At 42.6% G+C, this 13,509-nt stretch overlaps 1 protein-coding gene across 3 annotated transcripts in view; it reads left to right on the forward strand.

The window, feature by feature from the left end:
- The window catches only part of SORCS2 (sortilin related VPS10 domain containing receptor 2), a 1,741,628-nt gene that overhangs the window by 1,641,702 nt on the left and 86,417 nt on the right, over positions 1 to 13,509 (forward strand). For all 3 annotated transcript variants that reach the window (XM_029591638.1, XM_029591649.1, XM_029591657.1), the window contains exon 17: positions 3,522 to 3,650. In XM_029591638.1, coding sequence (XP_029447498.1) covers positions 3,522 to 3,650 — 129 coding nt within the window. The remainder of the gene's footprint in view (positions 1 to 3,521; positions 3,651 to 13,509) is intronic.

Genomic DNA, 13,509 nt, shown 5'->3' on the forward strand with positions numbered 1-13,509 from the left:
GAATTGTTATCCGGCCACACAAGACAGGATAACTTTCGACCTAACCAGCCATATTCAAAAGCTGTCTGGTTAGATTTCAAGTTATTTGGCTAAAGGTATCTGACTAACTTTAGCCAGCTAACTTGTTCACTCACTGGCTTTACTGAATATGGATCTCTGCTATATGTACTTCTTGTATGCACTTTTACCATAACAGTGAAATTATATTTCTGTCATGAAATTTCTAAATCTCAGTATTTGAAATTGGATGGTATGCAGTGAAATACTCTAAAAGAAATAATCTGTCATAGCGAAAATGGCTAACTTTAATGACAAACAGACAGTGGGAGAATTATCACCACCTGTAAAACTGCCTCTAGGAAACATTCTGTCACAACTAAATGAAATACTCACAAGATCTTTCCCTTATTAATAAGGATTGCAGTTTATCTGACTTTAGTGAAATATTGTTATGTACATTTCTTAAAGGGTATAATAATGATTGTTTTTCTCGTAAATTTTAAGCAGTTTACAGATACGCTTCATGCAAGCAAATTAATGTCTTTCTGCTGCATCTCCGGCAGCTAGCGGAAACCATTGAGTTCAAGACTGTGCATGGCCTAATTAACCCCTTACTGTGATCTAGGGAAGGGGAGCGAGATAATTGTCAGTCTGCTGAGAAAGCCCAGGTGCAAGCTGTTTGCTGCAGCATGACCACATCCATTTATCTGGTCAGGCAAGTCACACAGATAAATGGCACAGGAGGCTGAAGGCAGTGCCAACATTTTCTAAGGAAAAGACAGGCCTCCTGAGAAGCCAAATCACTGAGAATATGCCAGACTCCCCAAAAGAGGAGAAATATGAAGGAAATCTGTGAACCATCTCCTACAGGGTAGATCTCGATTATATAACAGTGGCTGGTCTCCCTGCCCAGATCCCTGTGCTGACAGGTTACACAACTCATTGCATTGGTCCCCAGTTTTCTCACCCACAATCATTATATTTGGTTTTTTTTTTCCAGAGACCCATTTGTGTTAGCAAAGCTCAGATTTTTCTTTGATATGAATCTCAAAAATGAATAAAGTTGCTTGTAGCTCTTGCTTCTGGTGCTTGGCACAGAAGGTAACTGTCAGTCCAGGTTACCTTGATTTCATCCAGTGTCTTGCACAGGGCCAGTGAAAGCAGTAGGCAAATTAGGCAACTGCCCAGAGAGTGCCGCTTCTATGGAGGTTCCCCAGCAATGGTAACTCCTTCTTCCAGCTGGTACCGGCCAGAAAAGGAAGTGGTATCGCCAGGGTCTGCTTGAGCAGGAAGGAAGAGAAGGTACCATGGCCACCACTGTCAGGAGCAGCAGCAGCAGCAGCGTAGTTGGAAGAAACCACCATCAGGAATAGGAGGAGTAGTGTGACCCTCGGGGCCAGAAAATGCAGCAGTGCTCCCCACTCCCTTCAGGAACAAGAGGAGCAGTGTGGCCCATGGGGGCCAAGAAGTAGCATTGGCCTCCCCACCCGATTAGGAGCTGTGTGGCCCACTGGGTTGGAAGAAGGAGCTTTGGTCTCCCTCCCAAGCATGGGGTCAAAAAAACAATCAACTCCCCAACCCCCCCCCCCCCCCCACCAAAAAAAAAAAATCAGAAGCAGCGGAAGCAGGAGGAGCAGCACAGCCCTTCAGATTGGAAAAAGTGGCATTGGTCTTCCCCTTCCCCCGCCCCCGCGCAGTCAGGAGAAAGAGGAAGAGGAGCAGCAGCCCGATGACAGGAAGAGTCCGGTGGGCCGCATTGCCTGAAAGAGGAGGCTGCTACTGCTACTTCTTGTGCTTCCAGAGGGTTAAACAAGTGAGAGAGCATGTGTGTGTGTGTGTGTGTGTGTGAATGAGAGAGACCATGTATGTGTGTAAGGAGGAGAGAGAGAGAGGAGGATATTTGTATGCAACAGCCCTCCCTCCTATCCCCCTGCTAATCCATGACAAACTCAGTGCATCTGCATATCAAAAGTTCCCAAGTATGGAGAGCTGGTGTTTTAAAATCCTTATTAGCTTTAATTATTAGGTGTTATTTGATGTGTCTGCTATTTTGAAATGTTTGATAAATGTTTGGAAAAGTTGTATATGTGTTTTTAATTTTTGGATGTTATTGTATTCATCAGCTGCTTTCAAGTGGAGGAGTAGCCTAATGGTTAGAACAGTGAGCTGCAAGCCAGGCTTCTAATCCACTGTCACTCCCTTACGACAGTCACTTCAGCTTCCATTGCTTCAGGTGCAATCAGTAAGCTGTGATCTTTTCCCCCCCAAGGGAAAAATACCGTGGGACTCTCAAATCCATGGTAAATAACCCTGCAGCTTTGTGACTCCCACAGTACTTTTCCCTTGGAGAAAATATTGCGGTCTGTGGTAACTTCTCATAAGGATAAATACCATGGCAGTTACCCCCCCCCCCCTCCCCGTACACAATGCACAATGGCAGCTGCTGGACGGTGGGGGCTGCCATCATTTAAAGGGGCTGCTTGGCCCCAAAGATGTCCCCCCCCCCCTCCCCCATGAGTTGTAAACCCTCCCCGGGGTTCTGCTTATACCCCTGTCCGAACCCCTGCCACTTTTGCAGAGGGCATTAGTTGTTTAAAAAAAAGAGGGTTTTAAAAGCATTTTGTATACAAGGCAGAAGCCCCTGGGATGCCCTCCCACCACGGAAGCCCCCCAGATTTCACTTGGCTGATAAACATGGCCCTGGTGGTCCAGTGGACTGCCCAACCCCCTCGCATCCCCGGACAAACCCCTTACACAAACAAACCTCCTTGGTTCTGTAGTGACCCCAACCCCCACTCCTGGACCCTCCCTTCACTTGAAAAATGGTCATCATGATACAGGGTGGCCCTGGAGCGCCCCCTAAGCTATGGGCCTGGGCAGTGCCCATTTTCAGTGGCTACCCAGCCATGAAATGGCCTAATAGCACATTGTCTAGCACAATGCATTTGCATACACACTGTCTAACTTTCTTGGTAACAAGTTACAATAACAAGGAGAATGCATTATTTGTAGAGAAACAAGTAAACTGATTTATTAAGGCTTTTTTTTCCTTTTCTGTGCCTATGAAAAAAATGCATAGTTGATTAGATCCAAAGTGTTCATTGATATGATTTATGTTATAGTTGAGTGCTGTATTTGTTGACAAGTACTTACGGTGCCTAAAAATATGATATAGTGAACCATTAATGTGAAATACTGCATTGTGTCAGTGTACCTGATCGTGTATATCCATTTGCTAACTGAAGCAGCTGTTTGATAGTACTGGAATCCTAATCTGAATAATACACTGCTAGGTGGCTTTGGATGAAACAGGAAATATTGTGGCTGGGATGAAAAAGCTTATACATACAATTTGCAGTTTTCTCCTATAATTGATGCTGCTGTGTTGTAGTCCAGTGATATTGAACTCCCATTTCAGGCATCCTAAAGAGGGAGGTGAGGATCAGAAGAATTTATCAAATCACTAGTCTTAAAGCCCAGCAGCACAAAATCACTGATTGGATATGCTCTTTGTTTTTCAGTGACTATGGGTTTGAGCGTGCAGCACCTCTGAAATCAGAATCCAACAAGTGCTTTGCTGACTTTTGGTTTAACCCGGACTCTCCCCCTGAAGTCTGTGCACTGGGGCAAGCTTACACTAGAAGCACAGGGTAAGCGCACACGGTTTTTCTCCATTCCAGAGCTGAAACCATTCTCATTGAAAGGCCACACTCATTACTACTCCCGCACCAAAGACGGTATGGGGGTAACTGTGTGACTGTGCACATTGGTTTATAAAGTCTATGGGTACTTTTTTATTATCAGACTTTACACCAGTTTTCGCAGGAACATTACGCGAGTGCTTTCCCTTTGAAAATGCTCTCAACAAAACTGCCCATATAACATACAGCTGCTAATGTGTGCATATAGATTTTATGGGGTGAATTATCTACTTATTTTTGATTACACACAGGGAGGATAGCTTTCAAACAGCTCCTTGTGGCCCCATATTTGTGTATAGTATATGGCCGTTCAGAGGACTACTACAGTTTTTTTTATATCCTACATGTATCAGATTATAAAATATATGTATGTCTACCTCCCCCAACATATGCACGTGTGTTTGGTTATGCAAAAATGCATAGAAAATGCTTATTTTTCCTACCTATTTTATAAACATGCATGCTTAGAACTTGCTCACATAAAATACTGATTTATAGGCAGAAGTCAATATATTTGAACCCATGCATGAGTAATTGACATTGCCTCCACCGGTTCACTCAGTCCTTCTCCAGGTCATTGAGGTCTTCCTAGTTCTTCATCCCAAACTTCCCCCTTTTCACTCAGAACTCCCACCCAACCAGGAGCAGACAACAGGCGAGTCTGATATCGATTGAACTAGATAATTAGCAGGTGTAAAATTGCACAAATAAGTTGTCAAATGTATTTGCGTAAATCTCTTATAAAATAGCAGCTTGCACGTGTTCCTCTTGGCCCCGCTCCAGAACACCCCATTTTTTGCCCAGGTAAATGTGCACACAAAATGGAAAATAGGTGCATACATTTCATGTTTATAAAAATAGCATTTATACAAATTATGCATTACTTACGTGAATATATACTATATTTACACATGTAACTCCTTTGAAAATTCCTCACTGAAAGAATCTGGGATCTTCACTCTTTCAAAGAATGAGTCCTTAGATTCTAAGGAACTTAGCATCACTGCCCAGTTTCTTACCTGCCATCTGTAATGAAAGTGAACGAAAAAGCCATGATTGCATGGCTTGACACTTTTTTGGAGAAAAATATATATTACACCCTAAGACCACTTTAACAACATTGAAGTAAGGCTGAGCATAGATAAAGGGAAAGAAGTTCTTATGTTTGTGAATTGGATGTGAGCGTCCTGTTTGATTATTGACCATAGTCTATTTATACAAAGATTGGAAGATTTAGGAGTAGAGGTTACTCTAGCCTGGTTTAAATTTTTTTTTTAGTAAACCGGTCATCAATGGTCAGTTGGGGAGCGAAAACATCAGAGGTTAAGGAAGTGTCTTATGACGACCCACGGGTCTCAGTTTTATCTCCTGTACTTTATAACTTAATTTTTGCACTTTTAGCCACTCTAATCCAGGACTTGGGATATAGTTGTTTTTGTATGTGCCATGACATTCAGATCCTGGCTTACTTTAATTCTAACCCTGTTGAGGAAATAAAGGCTTTTAATCAATGTCTGAATCGCATTTCAGAATGGCTGAGTAATTCTAAATTGAAAGTTAATCCTTCAAATTCAGAGACTATATGGTTAAGTAAACAGAATTTGCATTCAAAACTAATCTCTGAGATAGATGGCACTGATATCGCCCCTAAAGGAGGTGATTACAGTATTAGGGATGAAATTAGATAGTAATATGTCTAGGTAGATTTCCTTGGTGACAAAACTACCCTGTGTTATCTCAGATTGATCCGGTGTTTAGAAACATTTCTGGATAAACCAGACTTAATAATTGATGCAAGCATTTGTTGTGGTATGATTAGACTATTGCAATTCATTATATATAGGGATATTATTTTCTGCCTCAAGTCCTCACCAACTCTTGCAAAACACAGCAGCCAGGGTGGTCCTTGGATCATCTAAATATGATTGTTTCCCTATTATTGAGGGCCTTACACTGGCTGTCAGTAGGGGCAATTACATTTAAGATTTTATGCCAGACATTTTTTTTTAAGCCCTACTTAGAGGACTGCCACATTATTTGATAGCAGTGTAATCTCCCTATAAACCAACAACAGCTCTTCAGTCATTACAAAAAAAACAAAAACTGATAAAGGTTCCTTTGCCACTAGATATTAGGTTGACAGTGACTCAATGCATCACACTGGCATACCAGGCTCTGCTTTTATGCAGTGTGCGTTCCCTTTTTAAGACTGTTTTGAAGATAATTATGAGAGGTTTGGGAAGAAAATCAAGACATGGCTTTTTAATCAAATCTTTATGTTGTGGGGCATGATTGAAGAACTATATTTTGAATGGGTCTTGCATCAGAGACCATACAGACAAATTTATTCATTTATATTTCTTATCTGATAAAGCTTGCTATAAGTAAAGCAATAGAAGAGCTTTTTATGTGAGTTCTATCATAAGGATAATAGTAATTTACTTTATGTTAGAGTACTTTATTTATTTGTTTTGGATTTTTATATTCCGCTTTTCAGCACCTCAAAGCGGATTACATTCAGGCACTGTAGGTATTTCCCTATCCCCACAGGGGCTTACGATCTAATTTTGTACATGAGGCATCAGAAGGTAAAGTGACTTGAACATAAGAGCATAAGAAATTGCCATGCTGGGTCAGACCAAGGGTCCATCAAGCCCAGCATCCTGTTTCCAATAGAGGCCAAACCGGGCCACAAGAACCTGGCAAGTACCCAAACACCAAGAAGATTCATGCTACTGATGCAATTAATAGCAGTGGCTATTCCCTAAGTAAATTTGATTAATAGCATTTAATGGACTTCTCCTCCAAGAACTTATCCAAACCTTTTTTGAACCCAGCTACACTAACTGCACTAACCACATCCTCTGGCAATAAATTCCAGAGCTTAATTGTGCATTGAGTGAAAAAGAATTTTCTCCGATTGGTCTTAAATGTGCTACTTGCTAACTTCATGGAATGCCCCCTAGTCCTTCTATTATCCGAAAGTGTAAATAACCGATTCACATCTACTCGTTCAAGACCTCTCATGATCTTAAAGACCTCTATCATACTCCCCCTCAGCCATCTCTTCTCCAAGCTGAACAGCCCTAACCTCTTCAGCCTTTCCTCATAGGGGAGCTGTTCCATCCCCTTTATCATTTTGGTTGTACCTTCTCCATCGCAACTATATCTTTTTTGAGATGCAGCGACCTGAATTATACACAGTAGTCAAGGTGTGGTCTCACCATGGAGTGATACAGAGGCATTATGACATTTTCTGTTTTATTAACCATTCCCTTCCTAATAATGTCTAACATTGTTTGCTTTTTTGACTGCTGCAGTACACTGAGCCGACAATTTCAAAGTATTATCCACTATGTTGCCTTTATCTTTTTCCTGGGTGGTAGCTCCTAATATGGAACCTAACATCAAGTAACTACAGCATGGCCTATTTTTCTCTGTATGCAACACCTTGCACTTGTCCACATTAAATTTCATCTGCCATTTGGATGCCCAATCTTCCAGTCTTGCAATGTCCCCCTGTAATGTATCACAATCCGCTTGTGATTTAACTACTCTGAATAAATTTGATAAACTCACTCGTCTTATTCCTTTCCAGATCATTTATATATATATTGAAAAGCACCGGTCCAAGTATAGATCCCTGAGGCACTCCACTGTTTACTCTTTTCCACTGAGAAAATTGACCATTTAATCCTACTCTATGTTTCCTGTCTTGTAACCAGTTTGTAATCCATCACCTTTTATCCCATGACTTTTTAATTTTCTTAGAAGCCTCTCATGAGGGACTTTGTCAAATGCCTTCTGAAAATCCAAATACACTACATCTACCGGTTCATCTTTATCCACATGTATATTAATCCCTTCAAAAAAATGAAGCAGATTTGTTAGGCAAGACTTCCCTTAGATAAATCCATGTTGACTGTGTTCCATTAAACCATGTCTTTCTATATGCTCTACGATTTTGAACTTTAGAATAGTTTCTACTATTTTTCCTAGCACTGAAGTCAGGCTCACTGGTCTATAGTTTCCCGGATCACCCCTGGAGCCCTTTTTAAATATTGGGGTTACACTGGCCACTTTCCAGTCTTCAGGTACAATGGATGATTTTAATGACAGGTTACAAATTTTAACTAATAGATCTGAAATTTCATTTTTTAGTTCCTTTAGTAACCTAGGATGCATACAATCTGGTCTAGGTGATTTACTACTCTTTAGTTTGTCAATCTGGCCTATTACATCTTCCAGGTTTACAGTGATTTGGTTCAGTTCGTCTGACTCATCACCCTTGAAAACCATTTCTGGAACTGGTATCTCCCCTACATCCTCATTAATAAACATGGAAGCAAAGATCTTTCTGCAATGGCTTTATCTTCCTTAAGAGCCCCTTTAACCCCTCGGTCATCTAACGGTCCAACCGACTCCCTCACAGGTTTCTTGCTTCGGATATATTTAAAAAAGTTTTTATTATGAGCTTTTGCCTCTATGGCCAACTTCATTTCAAATTCTCTCTTCGCCTGTCTTATCAATGTTTTACACTTAACTTGACAATGCTTATGTTTTATCCTATTTTCTTCAGATGGATCCTTCTTCCAATTTTTGAAGGATTTATTTTTAGGCTAAAATAGCCTCTTTCACCTCACCTTTTAAACATGCCAGTAATCATTTTGCCTTCCTTCCACCTTTCTTAATGCGTGGAATACATATGGACTGCACATCTAGGGTTGTATTTTTAAACAATGTCCATGCCTGTGAACACTTTTAACCTTTGCAGCTGCACCTTTCAGTTTTTTTCTATTTTCCTCATTTTACCAAAGTTTCCCTTTTGAAAGTTTAGTGTTAGAGCTGCAGATTTACTTATTGTCCCCCTTCCAGTTATTAGTTTAAATTTGATCATGTTATCACTATTGCCAAGTGGCCCCACCACCGTTACTTCTTTCACCAAATCTTGCGTTCCACTAAGAATTAAATCTAAAATAGCTCCCTCTCTTGTTGGTTCCTGAACCAATTGCTCCATGAAGCAGTCATTTATTACATCCAGGAGCTTTATGTCTCTAGCAAGTCCTGATGTTACATTTACACAGTCAATATTGGGGTAATTGAAATCTCCCATTTCATTTTCCCGCGGTTTGGGCCGATTTTATTTTGGCTGCCCCGAAAAGAAAAAGCAAAGCTCACCCCAACCTTTCCAATTTAATTAATTTCAACCCACCCACCCCCCCAAAAAAAATTTGCCTAAAGTCCCTGGTGGTCCAGCAGGGTCTCGGGAGCGATCTCTCACTCTCAGGCCATCGGCTGCCAGTAATCAAAATGGTGCCGATGGCCCTTTGCCCTTACCATGTGACAGGGGCTTTCGGTGCCATTGGCCGGCCTCTGTCACATGGTAGAAGCTATGGATGGCCAGCACCATCTTAAAAAATGGCATGACCAATGGCACTAGTAGCCCCTGTTAAATGGTAAAGGCAAAGAGCCACCTTTAAGAAGAGGACACTGAGGGGCGGATTTTCAAAGGCCCGCACGCGTAAATCCTTCTGGATTTTCGCGCGCAGGGCCCTCGCGTGCCGGCGTGCCTAAAGCCCCGGGACGTGCGTAAGTCCCGGGGCTTTTGTAAGGGGGCATGTCGGGGGCGTGTCGGGGGCGGGGCCTACAGACGCGGCATTTCGGGGGCGGGCCGTGGCGTTTTGTGGGCGGGCCCGGGGGCATGGCGCCGGCCCGGGGGCGTGGTCGAGGCCTCCGGACCAGCCCCCGGGACCAGAGGACGGAGCGGGGCTGCCGGCCGATGTGCGCAAAGTTACGCCTGCTTCCAGCAGGCGTAACTTTGCCAACAAAGGTAAGGGGGGGTAGATAGGGCCGGGGGGGTGGGTTAGGTAGGGGAAGGGAGGGGAAGGTGTGGGGAGGGCGAAGGAAAGTTCCCTCCGAGGCCGCTCCGAAAGAGCGGCCTTGGAGGGAACGGAGGCAGGCTGCGCGGCTCGGCGCGCGCAGGCTGCTGATTTTGCGCAGCTTTGCGCGCGCTGACCCCAGATTTTATAAGATACGCGCGGCTTCGCGCGTATCTTATAAAATCAGGCGTACTTTTGTTCACGCCTGCTGCGCAAACAAAAGTACGCGCTCGCGCAACTTTTTAAAATCTGCCCCTGAGAGTGGGAACTTAGGTTCATCATTTTGAAAAGTATTGAGGCAGCACTTTGCGAGTGAGCTGGTTCAAGAGAGAAAACCTTTATGGATTAATACCTTGGACTAAGGTTACAATGAAGGATAAGAACTGAGATGACATGTGGGTGAGCAGTGACCTCTGATGAAGAATTCATTTTCGAAACCTGGCCATGTCAGGTTCATGTGCTCCTGTTCAGTTGATCAAGCTAAGTGCTCTTTCATGTCGTCATTTTCTATAGCCACATGTGCTTTTGTTCAGTTGACATAACAAAGTGTTCTCTTTTACACGTTATTAAGATTGATTATAAAGATTTTTTCATCTACGAAAGAACTGTGTGTTTAAAAACGCGGTGGCGAGCTGTTCTCACTAAAAAGTTTTTAATCTATTATCTTTGAAATTTGAGAATTTTAGAATTTCTTGATTAAAAGTGATACAAATAAGTGGGTGGACGGTGGTTCGTTCATGATTAAAAGTAAGAGTCGGGTTAACCTGGTTGGGACCTGTGCTCGTTTATGAAACAACCACCTTACACCTCAAAAAAAGTTTTTTGTGTGTCTTTTATAAGAAATTAACAAAAGTGATTACATTTCAATAAAAAAAAAAAAAGAAAAACATTTTTTTCTGTTTAAAGATTTTTTGTGCATGCGGGTTGTGTTTTTGTTGCATTTAGATATCACCTGCATTGGTGGATTTTTTGCTTGTGAGGTTTGTTACGGACTTGAAAATCCAGCAAGCCAAAAGAGATTACCGGAATCACTTCAAGTCTTTCTCTCTGAATTCCACTGTAGAAAAGGTCCAAAAATCATCCCCCAGTTAGAATTCAGGTTTATATTTTTTACATGACAAACTCCCCCTAGACCTCATCTCTCCATATATTTATTTAAAGGAATAGGCAAAAACAATCCATCCTCTTCTGTATCATCATAGTTCCAACACACACAAGTAGAGGGTAAGTGAGAAGATTGGAAATAAAAGTTAAGGACACACTACTAGTGACATAGGGACCAGAATTTAGGGCTTGGGCACATTTGTTTCTATTTAGATGACCAGTTCTCCCTCCAGTCTCCAAGGTCCTTAAATTATCCTCTGTTTATTTCATGCTTTTTTGAATTCTCTCATTGTTTTTTTTTTTCCACCACTTCCCCTCAGAGCTTATTCCTGGCATCCACAACTCTTTCCATTAGAAAATATTTTCTGGCATTCTTGAGTCTACCCCTTTGGAACGTCATATTGTGACCATGAGTTCTAGAATGTCCTTTTTATTGAAAAATATGGAGTCCATATTCAATCGCTATGTGGATGTGCTAATTAGCTGGTTATGCAGTACATAACCAGCTAATTAATGGTATATATTCAGTGGCACAGCTACACCACTGAATACCTAGATATCTTAAAGTTAGCCAGTTATGTATAACCCGTTAACTTTAGGACAGCCCTACAGCCCTATCAGAGTTAGCCGAATAAGTTAACCAGCTAATTCTGAATATCGGAGTTAGCAAGTTCTTTTAACCAACTAACGTCTTTCTCCCCAGAATGCCCCTGATTAATCCAGCTAAATTCTAGCCTGATACAGGCTAAATATAGCCAGGTAAGCCATGTAGTTGGATAACTATTATGTTACCCGTCTAAATGGCTTTTGAATATGGATCTCAATATGATTCTTGAACATTATTAATATGTTTTGGATATTGAAATGTCTCTGTCATATCCCCCTTGAATCTTCTCTCCTCTTGGGTATAAATATTTATAATCTTAAGTCTCATCTTATATGATTTCTGATGCAGATCTCACGCCATTTTGGTTGTTTTCTCTGTACCACCTCCAGCCTGTCTATGTCCTTTTGAGATACCGCTTCCAGAACTGAGAACAGTATTCTGTGTGCAGCCTCACCAATGACTTATAAAAAGGCATTATCACCTCCTTTTTTTCTACTGGTTATGCCTCTCCCTATTCACTTCAGCATTCCTATGATTCTACCATCACCTTATCACACTGTTTCGCTACCTTGAGATCATCCAACATGATCACCCCAAGTTCCCTCTCTAGTTTGGTGCACATCAGCTCTTCACCACTGATCTCATACTGCTCCTGATGATTTCTGTACCCCAAGTGCAGGACTCTGCACTTTTTGGCAAGCATTTCTTCACTCCTCAGTCTTTTTTAGATCATTTGTCATTCTGACTACTCCCTGGGGTGTTCATGTTGTTACAGATCTTTATGTCATCTGGAAAAAGGAACATTTTTCTCTCTGATTCCACTGCTATATTTCTCACAAAGATGTTGAACAGAACTGATCCCAGGACCAGTCCTAGGGGCATTCCATTATTTACCTTCCATGCCTCTGTAGTGTGGCCATGGGTTGGAATGTTTGCTCTATGTTACCCAGCAGAAATAAGGCACAAACACTGAGAGAAATTGGAAAAGGAATATATATGAGCTTTATTAATACACAAGAGCTAAAAGTAATATCACTCAAACAAACACTTCCTCCAACAATCATAGGCAATGAAATCTCAATGTAACAGAAAAGCATGTAATATCCTATCCTAGTAAATAACTATTTACAAGTAATACCATATGAAAGAGCATATATACAAGATCAGATAAGAGGTTGGTCTCAAGAATATTTACAGTAGGCACATCCCTGAGCGATGACTCCCCCATTCCTTCCTCAGCAGTGTCTACAAAGAAAGGGGTAGATTTTATAAAAGTACGCCCGTGCGCACTTTTGTTCGCGCACCAGGCGCAAACAAAAGTATGCCGGATTTTAATAGATACGCGCGTATCCTTTAAAATCTGGGGTCATCGCACGCAAGGCTGCACAAAATCTTCAAGGGAACTTTCCTTCCACCCCCCCCCCCCCACACCTTCCCCTCCCTAGCCTAACCCCTCCCCCCAGCCCTATCTATACCCCCCACCTTTGTTTTAAAAGTTACGCCTGCCAGCCAGCAGGCCAGCACGTGATTCCCCGGCCCAGGAGCTATTTCGGAGGCCTCGGCCACGCCCCCGAAACGCCCTCTGGCCAGAACCATGCCCGCGAATGATGCGCTGCTGCGACACGCCCCCCGACAGGCCCCCCCCCCCCCAGGAAAGCCCCGGGACGTGCGTAAGTCCCGGGGCTTTGCGCACGTCGGCAGCCTATGCAACATAGGTTGGGCGCGCGCAGGGGGAGCTTGGGGCAGGTTTTCGGGGGGTACACGCGTACCCCTTTGAAAATCTGCCCCAAAGGTTTCAGTTGGAGAGAGGTAATGCATTAGGTGCTGTGGTCACGTGGACAGTCTCAGGTCAGTCATCATTCAATACAAAGATCTGCTGCCAAATCTCATTCTTTTATACACCTAATTGTGGAACTATTCTAGTTTATCACCCACTTTTGGTCAACAGCCAAGTCTGGGCTACAGTCCAGGACTCTCTAACTGCATGAGCCAATTCTGGGCTTCAGTCCAAGGCTCTCTGACTGCATGAACATAGTTTGGTTCCTTGTTCTTGCTATCATGCTGTGGGGTGGGGGGCTATGAGCACATCTACCCTTCTCCAGTCCCATGGAACCATACCCATTTCCAGAAATCTATTGAACAATACTTTCAGCAGACCTGGCAGAAACTCTGTGAGCATCCTGAGCTGTATCCCATCTGGCCCAATGACTGTGTCCAC

This window comes from Rhinatrema bivittatum, chromosome 1, assembly GCF_901001135.1.
Source record: "Rhinatrema bivittatum chromosome 1, aRhiBiv1.1, whole genome shotgun sequence".
NCBI classification, from domain to species: Eukaryota; Metazoa; Chordata; class Amphibia; order Gymnophiona; family Rhinatrematidae; genus Rhinatrema; species Rhinatrema bivittatum.